At 58.0% G+C, this 14,094-nt stretch overlaps 2 protein-coding genes across 9 annotated transcripts; one reads left to right on the top strand and one right to left on the bottom strand.

The window, feature by feature from the left end:
- Positions 1 to 51: 51 nt before the first annotated feature.
- On the bottom strand, positions 52 to 8,703 carry SPHK2 (sphingosine kinase 2). Of its 7 annotated transcripts, none has more exons than XM_060173831.1 (8): positions 8,502 to 8,703; positions 7,166 to 7,319; positions 6,370 to 6,441; positions 3,763 to 4,240; positions 2,845 to 2,994; positions 2,645 to 2,739; positions 2,444 to 2,559; positions 52 to 1,758 (listed from the first exon to the last, which is right to left on the bottom strand). In XM_060173831.1, exons 3-8 carry the CDS (start codon positions 6,370 to 6,372, stop codon positions 660 to 662), a joined length of 1,941 nt encoding a protein of 646 aa, XP_060029814.1. In that variant the 5' UTR covers positions 6,373 to 6,441; positions 7,166 to 7,319; positions 8,502 to 8,703; the 3' UTR covers positions 52 to 659. The 7 variants fall into 7 exon arrangements, with proteins under 7 accessions (XP_060029814.1, XP_060029822.1, XP_060029830.1 ...); XM_060173839.1 differs by lacking the exon at positions 8,502 to 8,703 and adding an exon at positions 7,903 to 8,456; XM_060173847.1 differs by lacking the exon at positions 6,370 to 6,441 and having other exon boundaries at positions 8,502 to 8,701.
- A 117-nt stretch (positions 8,704 to 8,820) lies between these two features.
- Positions 8,821 to 13,531, top strand: RPL18 (ribosomal protein L18). 2 transcript variants are annotated; one of them, XM_007536228.2, is made up of 7 exons: positions 8,821 to 8,911; positions 11,308 to 11,394; positions 11,820 to 11,927; positions 12,296 to 12,394; positions 12,892 to 13,015; positions 13,174 to 13,243; positions 13,414 to 13,531. In XM_007536228.2, the coding sequence occupies exons 1-7, from the start codon at positions 8,909 to 8,911 to the stop codon at positions 13,487 to 13,489; spliced, it is 567 nt and encodes a 188-aa protein (XP_007536290.1). In that variant the 5' UTR covers positions 8,821 to 8,908; the 3' UTR covers positions 13,490 to 13,531. The 2 variants fall into 2 exon arrangements, with proteins under 2 accessions (XP_007536290.1, XP_060029890.1); XM_060173907.1 differs by lacking the exon at positions 8,821 to 8,911 and adding an exon at positions 9,487 to 9,528.
- Positions 13,532 to 14,094: the final 563 nt, after the last annotated feature.

The following is a 14,094-nucleotide window of genomic DNA, read 5'->3' as shown; positions in this document are numbered from 1 at the left end:
CCAGGTTGGGGGGGGGGGGGGGCAGAGGAAGGGCCGAAGGGCCGAGAGGAGTGAAGCCACTGCCTTTTATTGCATAGACCTTGTCAATTGCTTTGAAGACTGGGGGTGCGGGGTGGGGGCGTCTCGCGGAGGGGGCGGGGGACACGCACAGAAGCTGGACCACACAAAGGGGGGCGAAGGGGACTGGACTTCCCCTGGGGGTGGAGCAGTAGTGCAGATGGGGGCGCCGCCCCAGGGAACCTGCCCCTCCCGGGTTGACTGGCCGGTTAGATGGAGGCACCGGAGTGGACCGGGCGAGAGAGGCAGGCGTCACGGGCCGATGAGCTGAGGCCTCCCCTGAGGTCACCCCGGCACCCAGCCACACACCACCCACCCCTAGCCCGCCCTGCCGCGGCAAGGCTAGTAAGGCAGGCCCCGCCCTCTGCATTTAGGCACGGGGTTCCCCTCCAGGGCCGGGGTTGAGCCCCGCCCTCTGCATTCAGGCACCGGGCGAGGGCCCTTCCCCCACCCCTAATCCGAGTCACCTCGCACAAGTCACATCTGGAGCCCCGGGGGCGGGTGGCACTCTGAGATGGGGCCAGGCTCGGGGAGACTCCCCCTGCCGCGCTGGTTCTGGCCCCGCCCCCTTGGAAGCCTGATTCCGACCCGGCGCGCCGGGTTCAGGGCTCCCCCGCGGGGCGGCCGGGCGGCCCGGTGAGCAGCCTGCCCAACCCCGGGTGCACCTGCGCCTGCAGCGGCCCGTACTCCACCTGCTCCCCATCCACCGTGAGCACGCCGCGGGGCGTGAGGGGCTCGAGGCGGAAGGCAAGAGTGGTGGCGTAGCCCACCTGCGGGTAGCCCAGGCTCAGGTGGGTGCCGCGCTCCATGGCCAGGAAGAGGCGCAGCAGCGCGGCCCGCGAGATGCCGCCGCGCACCCAGAACAGGTGCACCAGGCCGTCGTCAAAGCGCGCGTTCGGGGCGGCTACCAGATCGGCCCCCAGGTGGCTGGGCAACATTGCCAACGTGAGCACAAAGTCCTCCTCCAGTGTCACCCAGCCCGGGGGCAGCGGGGCGTCCAGGGGTGGGAGCAGGTGGTCTGGCGGGCCCCCAGTACACGTGGCCACTGGGGCATCCGGGGTGGGTGGCGGGAGCCCCGAGGACTCGGGCGTTTCTGGGGCGCCCTCAGTGATGGGCGAGAGGACGGCTGCTTTGGGGGACGCTGGGGGCGAGGGTAACAGTGGGTCAGGGGACAGTGGGGCGTCCCCAGCCCAGTCCCCCGCCAGCTCTGGGCCCCCACCATTGAGGGCCAGGATGGGCAGGGGCTCGGGGGAGCTGGGGGAGGTCAGGGGGGGCTGGGGCTGGGGCTGGGGCAGGGGCAGAGGCAGGTCGGACACTGAGCGGTGCAGGGGGGAGTGGGTGAGCGAAGGGGCCGGGGCGGGGGCCAGGGTCAGCTCTGACTTGGCTCGGGGTAGGCCCTGGGCAGGGCTGGGGGAGACGGGCTCTCCGGAGGCAGGGAGGTAGGAGAGGCGCCCCCGGTAAGTGTGCAGCGTGGCCAGGCCCAGCATAGCGCCCAGTGTGAAGCGGGCGCTGCCCAGGGCCCGGAAACGCTCGCTCTGGATGTCCACATCAGACACGAACCCCCAGGCCACAGACAGGAAGGAGATGCAGCGGGAACCAGAGGCCAGCGTCACCGAGAGCAGGTCCAGGGGGCGGTCCCCGCCCCGGCAGAGGAGCAGCGAGCAGTTGAGCAACAGGTCGAGGCCCAGCGCCTGCTCGAACCTGGGCAGTGAGAGGCCGCACACAAATTACAGTGCACAAGGACCCAGGTTCAAGCCCCAGGTCCCCACCTGCACGAGGGAAGCTTCATGAATGTGGCAGTGCTGCAGGTGTCTCTTACTCTCCCTTCAATTTCCCCTTTTCCACTCAAGTTAAAAAATATATAAAGAGAGAGAAAAGACAGTAGAACCAGAGCTTCCTCTGCTACAACATCTTCCATGTGGTGCTGGAGCCCAAACTGGGTAAGGGATGTGCCTCTTCTGGGGACCTGTCTCTGTAGCCCCAAAAAAAAAAAATTTTTTTTTTCTTTCTTTCACCAGGGTACTACTCAGATCTGGCTGATGGTGGTGCTGGGGATTTAGCCTAGGAGCTCAGAACCTCAGGCTTGAAAGTTGTTTGCAGAACCATTGTGCTGTCTCCTCAGCCCCAAATGAACTTTCCGACTGGGGCATGTTCCCTGATAGCTCCTTCCTCCCATAAGCCCCAGGGAGCAGCCGTTAGGTGCCAGTCACAGCTCTATGCTCTAAAGCATGAGACAGAAGTGTTGGGGGGAGGGGATGCTGGGTGAAACATCCCCCCCCACCCCCGTGGCTGACAGCGCACTGCCCCAGGGAGAGCAATGAGGGACAGATGTGCTAGGCTAGCCGATCTCCAGGGAGCACCCTCCAAGGCAAGACTGCCCACCTACCCCCCATGCTGGTTCACTGCTCCGGCCAGTGCATTGCCAGAGCCGCACGGGAGGATGCCCACAGGCATCCTAATAGCCTTCTCCCAGTCAGGGCGATGGAGGAGTCCGTTCAGCACCTGGAGGGCGAGAGAGCAGGTTCCTGGGTTCTGGTCTCTGCCCTCTGGGGGCCCCAGGGCTCGGGACAAGGCGCTCCTGCCCTACCTCGAATAGCAGCCCGTCCCCAGAGAGGGTCACGATGCCATCCCACTCACTCAGCTTCAACCCCTGTACCAGCTCCCGGGCGTGGTTCTGGCGTTCTAAAAGTGAGGACACAAGAGGTGAAGCAGGCCGTGGTACTCAGCACCCCCACATAACTCACGTGCTCGGCTGGAGTCCCAGCAGCCTCCCCACCACTCCCTTACCTGTCTGGATGAGGTTGAAGGACAGCCCGGCTTCCGTGATCATGGGCAGCACGTGGTTCTTACACCACTGCCAGGCTAGGCCCCGCCCCCCGAATGGATTGACCAATAGGAGCAGCCGGGGTGGCTTGGTCAGGAGCTCCGGGGTGATTTCTGCATAGAGAGAGGGGAGGGTCTCCAGAGGCCCGGCCAGTCACCTCCTGAACTACCAGTGCGAACGGAACGGTACCCAGTGGTGTTATCAAAGGCTAGCACCCCAGAGCCTCCTGGCAGAACGGGGTGTCCCCCCCTTCCCACATGCCCAGGTCCGAGGTGTGGCCCTGCCCTATCTCCTAGATGCTGAGACAAAGGCAAGCGTGCTGATCCCAGCGCCCTTAGGACCCACGTGTGGGAGGAGACAGCTGAGGTGAGGTTCCCACTCTGGCTCCCAGCACCTGGAGCCCGGCTTCAGATTACAGTGGGAGGCACCCCCACTGTCACTTCTGCTTAAGGCCCAAGGGGACCACACACACCAGTTTGTACCCCCTGCTGAGGACACCCAGTTGGGAAATGGATACTGCAGGTGGAGAGGGCAGAGGCCTCCTCGGCAATGCTGGCAGGCCTTGGGGGTCCTGTGTAGGTGCCTGGGTGTGGGTGACTGACTGCCCGGTAGTTTCCCCTACTGCTCCTAGAGCTGGTTGCTGGGAACCTCTGACTCATCTGTGGTCAGGTCCCATGAAAGGGATGGAGCACGGACAGAAACGGAGCAAGAGAGCAGCCTGGCGCAAGGCTCACTGCTTGGGCTGTGGTTTCCTGCTTCTGGAGCCCGTGCCTGCATGTCCTGTGGACTCGGGAGAGACACAGCATGCAGACTACAGGGTCTAGTGGGGGCAAGTTCCCCAGAGGGAGAGCCTGGGCAGAGAGAGGGCTATGGTGCCTCACCCCTGTCCCCAGGCAGCGGCAGCCCACGGAGCAAACACATGAGCACAGTGGCCCAGTGCTGGACTTCAGCGCGGTTCTCCTCATAGGTGGCTGCCCCATCGGCCTGGAAGGTGCGTGCGGTTCTACGGCGGCCCCCACGCTTGCCCTGGGGATAGGTGTAGATGCAGAAGTAGGCTGCTGGGTCTGAGGCCCTCTGGCTCCGCAGGGTGCAGCAGCCTGAGACCTCCGTCAGGGGGACCAGGCCCCCCCGGGGCCGGGCCTCAGGCTTGGGGCGCAGCCGCTGAATGTACAGGGCCTGTGGTGTGAGAGTGAGGGCGAAGCGGGAGCCGCGGGCTGGATAGGAGCCAAACTCGCCGTGCAGGAGCGGGGTGTTGACAGCCGGTGGTGGTGGTGGTGGTGGTGGGGCCATGGCCTCAGCCTTGTCCAGACTTCTGCTAGGCTTGTGAGCCCAGCTCTGGGTCAGCTCCTGGCCAGGCTTCTGTGGGGAGGCAGAAGGGTAGGAGTCAGAGTCCAGGCCCCCGTGGCTGGTGGAGGGAAGCAGGGACCAGACCTGCGGAGAGGAGACGGTGAGGAGCGGTGACAGGCACCAGAGACAGACAGGCTTAGACAATCGTGGGGAGTCCCGGGGAGGCCAGGGCACCCCGATATCCTGTAGGGTCAGCACCCACTCATTTCCTCCCCCAACCAGTTACTACAAGTAGCACACAGTAGGGGACAAACGGACAACCCCATCCCTCTCCCTGCCTTCCTAGGGTCACGGCATGTGCAGTGTGCTGAGTGGCAGTAAGAGGGTTTTTGTTTGTTTGGGTGAGGGGATAAAGCAGAGGAGAGGAATTGGGGTGGTGGAGGCAGAGAGGAAAATATGATATGTACAAGGAATCCTGTCCAGAAGGAAAGAAGACCCAAGAGAAAGCAAAATAAAGTCTGGCAGGCAGAGAAATACCCAGAGGAGAAGAGAAAGCTTCAGGAAAAGGAAACCAGGGATGAGGAGAGATACTGGGAAAGACAAAATCAAGGCACCTAGTGGTGTCCTGTTCATTGCATCAGAAAGCCAGCCAGTGGTGCCAGAGAGAGCACATGCTAGAAGGATGAAGGGGTTAAGGGAGCCACATGCAGGTCCCTGCAGGGGTCAGAAGCTGGACAGGGGACACTGACCTGGGCGGCTGGTCTCCAGCTCTCCAGGGACCAGGTGTGAGTTGGGATAGAGAGCCCTTCCCAGAGGCCCTATTTGGTGCCCGGATTTCTTCCTCCTCCTTCCTGCTCACCTTTGTTCTCCAGGCCCTGCCCCCAGCCACCAACCAATCCGGCTCAGCACCTGCCCCCGACACACCCCTCCACCTGTGGGCTTACCCTCCAGACCCACCTCTGCCCTCAGGTCTGCGGCCACACCCCTTAACTGCTGCTGACTTTTTTTTTTTTAATCTCCAGTCAGATGTGGCTAGAGTGTCATAGATCAATCACCTACTCCCAACATCCCGGTCCTGGTTCGCGGCCTCTGGTCTGATTTCTCTTCTCTCCACCCCGCACGCTTGCTTCCCAAGATCTTGCAGACTCTGGGTCTGGTTCTCCATCCTCTGGCCCCAAAAGCCTGAGCCTCTGTCTTGGGCCTCTCCCGGGTGGTCTGGGCCTCCATCCTCACCCAGTCTTAGGCCGGGGTTTCCATTCCTGCATCCCTTATCCCTCCACCCGGTGTACCCCAGACCCGGGTCTGCGTCTCCAATCTTCTCAGCCTTTCGGGCCCCCAGACTCGGTCCCCGCTGTGACCCCCGCCTGCACCGGATCCTCCAGCGGACGGGCAGCCCCTCCAGTCAGCCCAGGGGTGGGGGGCGGAGGGTGTGCGTGCGCTCAGCCAATGGCCGCACGTCGGCTCCCAGAGCACCAATGAGAGCGTGAAGGCGGGACCAGACTACTCGCGAGATGGCCAATGGGCGAGCCGCCCTGGAAGAACCGGCGGGGCATCCCACAGCCAGCAGTTAGGCGCCATAGTAGATGAGGGCAGAGGCTGCGTCAAGGCCTCACACCCAGCGCTTCTGACGCCATCTTTGCTAAGGGAAACTGGGCCGGTCCCAGACAAGGAGTTTATAAACTAGGTGCCTGGAGGAAAATGATCTTTCACTAAGGCTAATTGAGTCTGACCTTAATAGCAGAGTCACAGGTTACAAAGACCCAGCAATTTGCCAAAGGAAATAGTAGAAGGTCCAGAAAGGCAGTGTCAAGACAATTAAGTGACTTGAAAGATCACAAGAGAATCAGACACAGAAAAAGGCAGAGAGATGGAGACAGATGGGGAGATATGCAGCAGTAGCACACCGGATTTGCATGCCTGAGGTGCCAGAGGTCACCCCCAGGTACCAACCACTATAAGCCAGAGCTGAGCAGTGCCCCGGGTCTCTGCCTCTCATTTAAAAGAAGAAATGAATCTGTGCAGACGAGGAGGTGGTTAGGTTCGTCAACAGAACGCTGACTTGAAAGCACAAGGCCCTGAGTTCCATCCCTGGCGTCATATATGCCAAGATGATCTGGTTTCTAGCTTGTGAAATAATCAGAGATGGCATGTGACATCTCTGTAACGAAAGAGAAGGGCTAATGAATGTACATGCTGCTTACCATCTTCACAAACCAGAAGGGCGAGAGAGTGGCATAACGGCTGCCCAGTGAATGACCCAGTTATAGATGGCACTACAGACACAGAAGGAGAGAGATGAGGAGACTGTTGGAGGTCGTGGAAGGAACTGAAATCAGGAAAAGAAAGCAACATGGAGATGCACGGGAAGCATGGTAAAACTCAAAGTGCGCAAGCCACGAATAGTATCACTGTCGTGTCAGTTCAAAGTAGAAACAGGAGACCCAGAAACAGACACTTAGAGAATGACACATGCAAGAGACAGGAACAGTTGGCTAGAACGAAGGAAATGAAAAGCCAGGCGATGGCCCGTTGGATAGAGTGCGAAGACCCAGGTGCAAGCTCCTAGCCACCAGGTGGGGGCACGTGCAAGGGGAAAGCTTTACAGGTGGTGGTGCCATGCAAGGTGTCTCTCCTCTTTGCCCCCACCCCAATTTCTCACCCTTTATCTAAAACAAAATGGGGGAGGGGGAGGAGAAAGGCTGCCAGCAGAGAAGAATCATGCAGCTGTGGAGCCCCAGTAAATACCTTGGTGGCAAAAACACAAACAAACAAAAAAGAAATGATTGAAATTCATTTATTGCATTCAAGCCATATTAGCAAGAACAGCAGATGGAGCATGTGTTAAGTACAGACCCAGAGCCTGGGGCACTAGCCCAAGTAAGGCAGGCACACATCAAGTCACAAAAGGGCAGGCATTAGGGGTGGGGGAGAGATGGAGATGGGGGGAGGAACTGTGTTTCATGGTATGGTGATCTTGACTTTCACATAGACCCATACCTGGTCCTGCTGCTTGCTGCTTCAGGGAATCCATTCATCTCCTGGCCCCGTGTGCTGTCACATCAGCAAGACCCTGGGTCAGACCATGGGAGGGCTGGGGGCTGGGGGCTGGAAAGGACAAGGTGTTCTCATAGTTGGGTCCTGGCCGTTGGATCTGTGGAGGAGAGGTAGGTATGTAGCAACACTGAAGGCAGACTAAAGGAGGCCAAACTTGTGCTTGATGCCCAAGCATGGTCTCTCTGAAAAGAAAAATAGAGGACATTTAAGTCAGTTTCCTCACAGCCCCAACCAATCCATCTAGTTCCATCCATAGAGGTAATAAAGAGGAGGTCAAATTGTACTGAGCAATCTATATGAAAAGCACTTTAGTGGTCCGGGAGGTGGCACAGTGGCTAAGGCATTGGATTCTCAACCATGAAGTCCCGAGTTCGATCCCCAACAGCACATGTACCAGAGTGATGTCTGGTTCTTTCTCTCCTATCTCTCTCATAAATAAATAAATGAATTCTTAAAAAAAAAAAAAAAAAGAAAAGCACTTTAACTAACTTACGTTGGGGGTATGTGTCAGGCCTATTTTTCATCATTCCCTTTTGGCAGGTAAGAATTGCAAAGGCAGAGAGCTCACTGAACTAGCCCCCGTCACACACACACACACACACACACACACACACACACACACACACTGTTCTTTCTCTGCAGGTTTCACAGGGACTTTGAAGCATCTGCCAGAGGCTTACAATGCCATGATTAGCACCGCCAGGATTCGAACTTGGTGCAGCTAGCAGGGTCCCAGCTCATCATCTTTCTCTGCTTCTCCTTGGCTCTCCATCGTCCTGCTCTTTGCAGGTCTCCCACTCTGGGTCTCCATTCCTCCTCCCCTGGGAATCTCTGCCTCTCTCTCTCTCTCTCTCTCTCTCAATCTCCCTTTTGCCCGTCTCCTTCAGGAATTCTGTCACTCACTCATCCCTTCTCCGGCACCCCACCCTCCCTCCATGGCCCGGGGCACCAGGGGCTCCTAGGGGCTCCAGTACCGTGCACATGACTCGCCCCGAAACCCGCCAGGCCAGGGCCATTTCGGGCTGGGAGAGAGGTCAAGGAAGGGCCATCTGGGTGCAGGGGGGAAGCGGGACCTAAAAGGGGGAGAAGGCAGATGGCTACAGCTGGGGTTGCGGGTAGAACATCAGCGAGACCTCTCTGGCAGGACTTCCGGGGCACAGCCCCGGCAGAGCAGCGAAATTCGAACTAAGACCTGGTGGAGCCTGAAAAGGAACTTCAAGTAGCAAAGGGTCAGAGGTCGCCGGAGATCCCACTCCGCCCGCCGACCCCGCCTCCTCACCTCCGACACCCGGCCCGCCCTCCCTAAGTCCTCCCTACGCCACCGAGAGATCGTCGGCAGGGGGCCAGAGTGTCGCCGCGGGGACGCTTCCTCCCTAGCTCCCCGCGACATCTCCCCTGCGCCCAGAGCCTTTGCTTCCGGAAGACCATAGAGAACAGGGACGGGGCGGGCCAGAGAGACCTCCCACGCGCTGGCCCGGCTCTTCCGGACGGCTACCCGCTTCCTGCACTGCGGTCCCGAGTGGCCCTTCTAGTCGGTCCTCCAACTCACCACCGAGAGGTCGCGTCCCTACAGAGCTCCCGGTCCAGTTCGTGTGACGTCATTCAGGCGCCGCGGCCGGAAGGCTTTCCCCGCCCACTCAGGCTCCGCTCTCTCTTTCCGGACCTGGTCGAGGTGGAGGCGCCATCATGGTGAGCGCTCTTTGCGGGCACCCGGGCTAGACAATCGGCCGCCATCCGCCGCGGCCTTGGGCTGTTAACGTGCCAGAGGGAGGCAGAGGTTCTCGGGGTGTCCGAAGAAGGCGACTCCCACACTGGGGGGGCTGCGATTCGGTGTATCGGTTGGTGTTAGTGGCCACCAGCCCTTCCAGTAGCTCAGCGTTAAACGGGTCGCTTTGAGCCATAGCGAGACACGAAGAGCTGAAGTGTTGGACCAGATACAGGAAGCGGTGGGGCCGGGGTTCGAACCGCTTTTAAGCTCTCGTGTCTCTGCTGCCCCCCTCATGACCTGTCACTGCCCGGCCAGGAAAGTCGGGGCTGGGGGTTGCGGAGCATGCCGTGCACAGGCTTGGCGGCCAAGCAGACCCTCAGGTTGGCGGCTCGGTCCCGGGGAACTCCTCCCCCGCCGCCGTGATCCCGTTTTCGAGTGGAGGCTGCAGGCTAAATGGCGATCCCGCTCGGCTGCTTAGACGTGTTGGGGATCTGCTGCTGAAACGCAGGCGGCGCGGCAAATGCGGTGCTGGGATGGGCTCTGTTCGCACTTGAGTCTAAGTTGGCTTCCGATGTTTCTGGTCCTGCTCCACGTGTGGGTGGGCCTGGGTCTGGGGGAGTTACGTCCGCTGCATTGGAGACAAGATTGATTCACGAGAGAGTCGGGCCGCTCCTGGTACCGGCATCGAACCTGGGACTAAATTATTACCAGGGCCCTGCTCGGCTCTGGCTTAGGGTGGTGCTGGGGGTCGAACCTGGGGCACATTTGAAGCCTCCTGCATAAAAGTGGTTTTTTTGTTATTATTTTTTGTTAACTTTACTTTTGAGAGAGGTGCAGAGAGAGAGCAAATTTATTTCTTTATTGGGGAATTAATGCTTTACACTCAACAGTAAATACAATAGTTTATACATGCATAACGTTCCCCAGATTCCCATTTAACAATACAACCCCCACTATGTCATGCATCATCTTTCATGGACCTGTATTCTCCCCACCCACCCCAGAGTCTTTCACTTTGGTGTAATACTCCAATTCCATTTCGGGTTCGACTTGTGTTTTCTTTTCTAATCTTGTTTTTCAACTTCGGCCTGAGAGTGAGATCATCCCATATTCATCCTTCTGTTTCTGACTTAGTTCACTCAACATGAATTTTTCAAGGTCCATCCAAGATCGGCTGAAAACGGTGAAGTCACCATTTTTTACAGCTGAGTAGTATTCCATTGTGTATATAGACCACAACTTGCTCAGCCACTCATCTGTTGTTGGACACCTGGGTTGCTTCCAGGTTTTGGCTATTACAAATTGTGCTGCCAAGAACATATGTGTACACAGATCTTTTTGGATGGATGTGTTGGGTTCTTTAGGATATATCCCCAGGAGGGGAATTGCAGGGTCATAGGGTAGGTCCATTTCTAGCCTTCTGAGAGTTCTCCAGACTGTTCTCCACAGAGGTTGGACCCATTGACATTCCCACCAGCAGTGCAGGAGGGTTCCTTTGACCCCACACCCTCTCCAGCATTTGCTGCTGTTACCTTTTCTGATGTGTGACATTCTCACAGGAGTGAAGTGATATCTCAGTGTTGTCTTGATTTGCATTTCTCTGACAGTCAGAGACTTGGAGCATTTTTTCATGTGTTTCTCGGCCTGGGACTTAGCCTCAGGCATCAGAGTCTGTTTGCATAACCATTGTGCTGTCACCCCCAAAAGTGGTTTTCTAATCCATCTATTGCTAGAGACAGACAACCTGCAGCCCTGCTTCAGCACTGGCGAAGTTTTCCCCCTGAGAGTGGGGACCAGGGGCTTGAACCCGGGTCCTTGAGCACTGTAACGTGTGCTCTTAACCAGGTGCGCCACTGCCTGGCCCCGAGAAGACTTCTTTTTTTTTTTTAATTTATTTATTTTCCCTTTGTTTTTTTGCCCTTGTTTTCTGAGAAGTCTTTTTTACATAATCGCCAGGCTCATCTTCCTAGTCACAACGGTCCCCACTGAGCTAAATACTCGGAGTTGATGTAACGATTGTGTGTCCTGTGGGGCTGGGGAAAGCTCACAGTGGTTACACAACAGGCTTTTGCGACTGAGGCTTCAACACCCTGAGTTCAGTGCTGCACCGCCATAAACCAGACTTGGGGTGCACTGCGCTGGAGGGCTTGTGTGCAGAACCCTGACCCCATGGCGGGGCTGGGATTTGTTAGGTTGACATCAGCTGAGAAATTAGTTTACTGGCTAATGGGGGGAAAAAAGACTCATTCTCATGCCCGAGGTGCTGCCCTCCCAAATTCAGTCCCCAGTGCTGCCATTAGCCAGAGCTGAGCAGTGCTCTGGTGATTAAAACGCCTCCTGAGCAAGTTGGGCCCATAGTCTCCCTGCCTCTCCACAGGGAGTTGACATCCGTCACAACAAGGACCGAAAGGTTCGGCGCAAGGAGCCCAAGAGCCAGGACATCTACCTTAGGCTGCTGGTCAAGGTAAGACCCCTGGAGACTCGCCTCCTGCGCTGGAGCTGGGCCTTCAGGGCACGTTCGATGTGGGGCCCCCTCCCAGAATGCCGCGGGGCTTCCTAGGACGGGTGAGACACTGAATCCTCCCATGCCACAAGCCCAGATCATCCGTTTCCTTTTGGATACGCGGTGTGTGTGGGGGGGTGTTATCTTTTTCTCCCTCCAGGGTTATTTCCGGGGCTTGGTGCTGGCAGTACAAATCCACCGCTCCTGGCGGCCTTCCCCCCCCCCTTCATTTTACTGCCTGGAAGAGAGACACCTGCTTCCCATTTGTGAAGTGTCTTCACTGCAGGTGGAGGGGGGCTTGAACCCAGATGCTTGTGCTGGTTCTTGTGCTTACTACTGTGTCGGATGCGCCCGGCCCCGCTTACCACTCTTCGCCCCTTCTCCAGCTCTACAGGTTCCTGGCCAGGCGGACCAACTCCACCTTCAACCAGGTTGTGCTGAAGAGGTTGTTCATGAGTCGGACCAACCGGCCGCCCCTGTCCCTCTCCCGGATGGTGAGCAGCTGCTGCAGGCCGGGGCTGTGGGTGGGGGCTGGCGTGGGGCTCTGGTCATGGCCTGTCTGTCCACTGGTTTGTCTCACCAGGGGTGACCTGAGCTCTGACCTTAGAGCTGTAGCTGAGCTTGATTATAGCCACTTGGGGAGACCTCGAGTCCCACATCTAGATCTTAAGTGTCAAATTCTGCAGGAGAATTGTGTGGTCAGTCTCTCTGTGGTTCTCCTGAAGTCTTACCAGACCAGCCTCTTCCAGTTTGGGCTGAATGGCCCGGCCTGGGCAAGTTTAGTCTAATCAGGGGAGCTGCCCTGGACCTTGGGGTGCTGGAGCATTGGCCCTGAGGCATACCTCCCACCCCACGCCCCCAGATCCGGAAGATGAAGCTTCCCGGCCGGGAAGGCAAAACAGCCGTGGTGGTCGGGACTATCACTGACGACGTGCGTGTCCAGGAGGTGCCCAAGCTGAAGGTGAGCAGGGAGCGAGGGTCATGAGCGCGGACTCTTGCGGTCTACTGTGCGGCCCTGGCATCTGTGTGTATCCTTAGTCCCCACTCCTGTGTGGGGCAGACAGAAATTCAGCCCAGGGTGTAAAATCCTGGTGATGGCAACAAAGGGAGTTGGCGTTGCTGGGCAGGCCTCTTCTACAGCTTGTTGGAAGGATGTCCAACCCACTGCCTAGAAAGCCAGGTCCCTCGGCCTCTCCTGCAGCCTTTGTGACTTGTCTTTGAAGAAGCAGCCTCGCGTTGTTGAGGTTGAAGTAGATAAAAAGAATTACTTAACTTTTAAAAGTCACTTATGAGGAGGAACAAAAGGACCAGAACATACTATACTGGTCCTTGCAGTGTCAGATCTGGAGCTCAGAACCTCAGGCTTGAACGCAGCACCTTATCTATTGTGTCGTCTGTCTGGGAACTCTGGTCTGGTAGCCACGAAGGGTCTCTGAGTCCTCTCTCTTGGCCCCCCAGGTATGTGCCCTGCGTGTGACCACCCGTGCCCGGAGCCGCATCCTCAAGGCCGGGGGCAAGATCCTTACGTTTGACCAGCTGGCCCTGGACTCCCCCAAGGGCTGTGGCACCGTCCTGCTCTCTGGTGAGTGGGTCCTCACGGGGTCCCCGGGGATAACTGACACATCAGGACCTCCTGCACCTGGAAGGTGGAGGAGCCAGCCCCACCCGCATTTCACCTCAACCTGAATGGTGACTGAGGGGTGCTGTCTCTGCCTGACCTCTCTCCCCCCTCCTCCCCAGGACCTCGTAAGGGCAGAGAGGTGTACAGGCATTTCGGCAAGGCCCCAGGCACCCCGCACAGCCACACCAAGTGAGTACAGCCACCCCGCTCTGCCCGGTACCCTGTTCCCCACACCAACTCCCCGTAATTGGCCTCATCTCCCTCCCTAGCGGCCTGTGTGAGTCCTCTGGGTCTGGCACCCCTGCAGCCAGCTTCTGCCCCCAGACCGGCTCTAAACCCCACTCTCCTTCTCCCCACAGGCCTTACGTCCGCTCCAAGGGCCGGAAGTTCGAGAGAGCCAGAGGCCGAAGGGCCAGCCGTGGCTACAAAAACTAACCCCAGATCCTGCCTTGTTAATAAAAAGAATTTGAATTCTGACTCTTGTGTTGCTATAGAGTTGAACTGCCTTGGGTGGTTGGGGAGGTGGGGTGCAAAGGGAATCTCTTCTTGGTCTCCTCTGCCCTCTGGAGGGCACGGCGGGGCCTGCACCTACCTGCCACACCTGGGCCATCTCAGCCCCCTGAACCCCAAGTCCCGCCTCTTTGCCCAGAAGCAGGTGTCAGGTGTTGATTACACATGCTGTCCTGACTAACCACACCTTCCTCCTTTAAAGAGCATCCCCTTCCCAGTGGGACTGCTGCTGGGGATAGGGTACTGAGAACAGGTGAGGCCCTCCCAGTCTGGCAGCCAGACTGGCACCCCTGACCTCCCCCAAAGGGAGGGGCCCCCATCTGTGTTTACACAAGAGGCTGGGCTCCCCGGATCCCAGGCTGAAGTCAGATGAATGAGGAGGTCAGGCGGAAGAAACAGAAAAAAGCAGAATGCTTCCATGAAGGCAACGGGAAGGGGTCTGAGCTGCCTCTGCTGGTGTCCTGGGTCGATTTGGGAGGAGTATGGAGGACTGTGGATAAGTACCCCGCTTCTTGGGGGGAGGCCATGGT

Source organism: Erinaceus europaeus, chromosome 2 (genome assembly GCF_950295315.1).
Source record: "Erinaceus europaeus chromosome 2, mEriEur2.1, whole genome shotgun sequence".
In the NCBI taxonomy this organism is placed as follows: domain Eukaryota; kingdom Metazoa; phylum Chordata; class Mammalia; order Eulipotyphla; family Erinaceidae; genus Erinaceus; species Erinaceus europaeus.
This window is presented reverse-complemented; position numbering and strand designations above follow the sequence as displayed.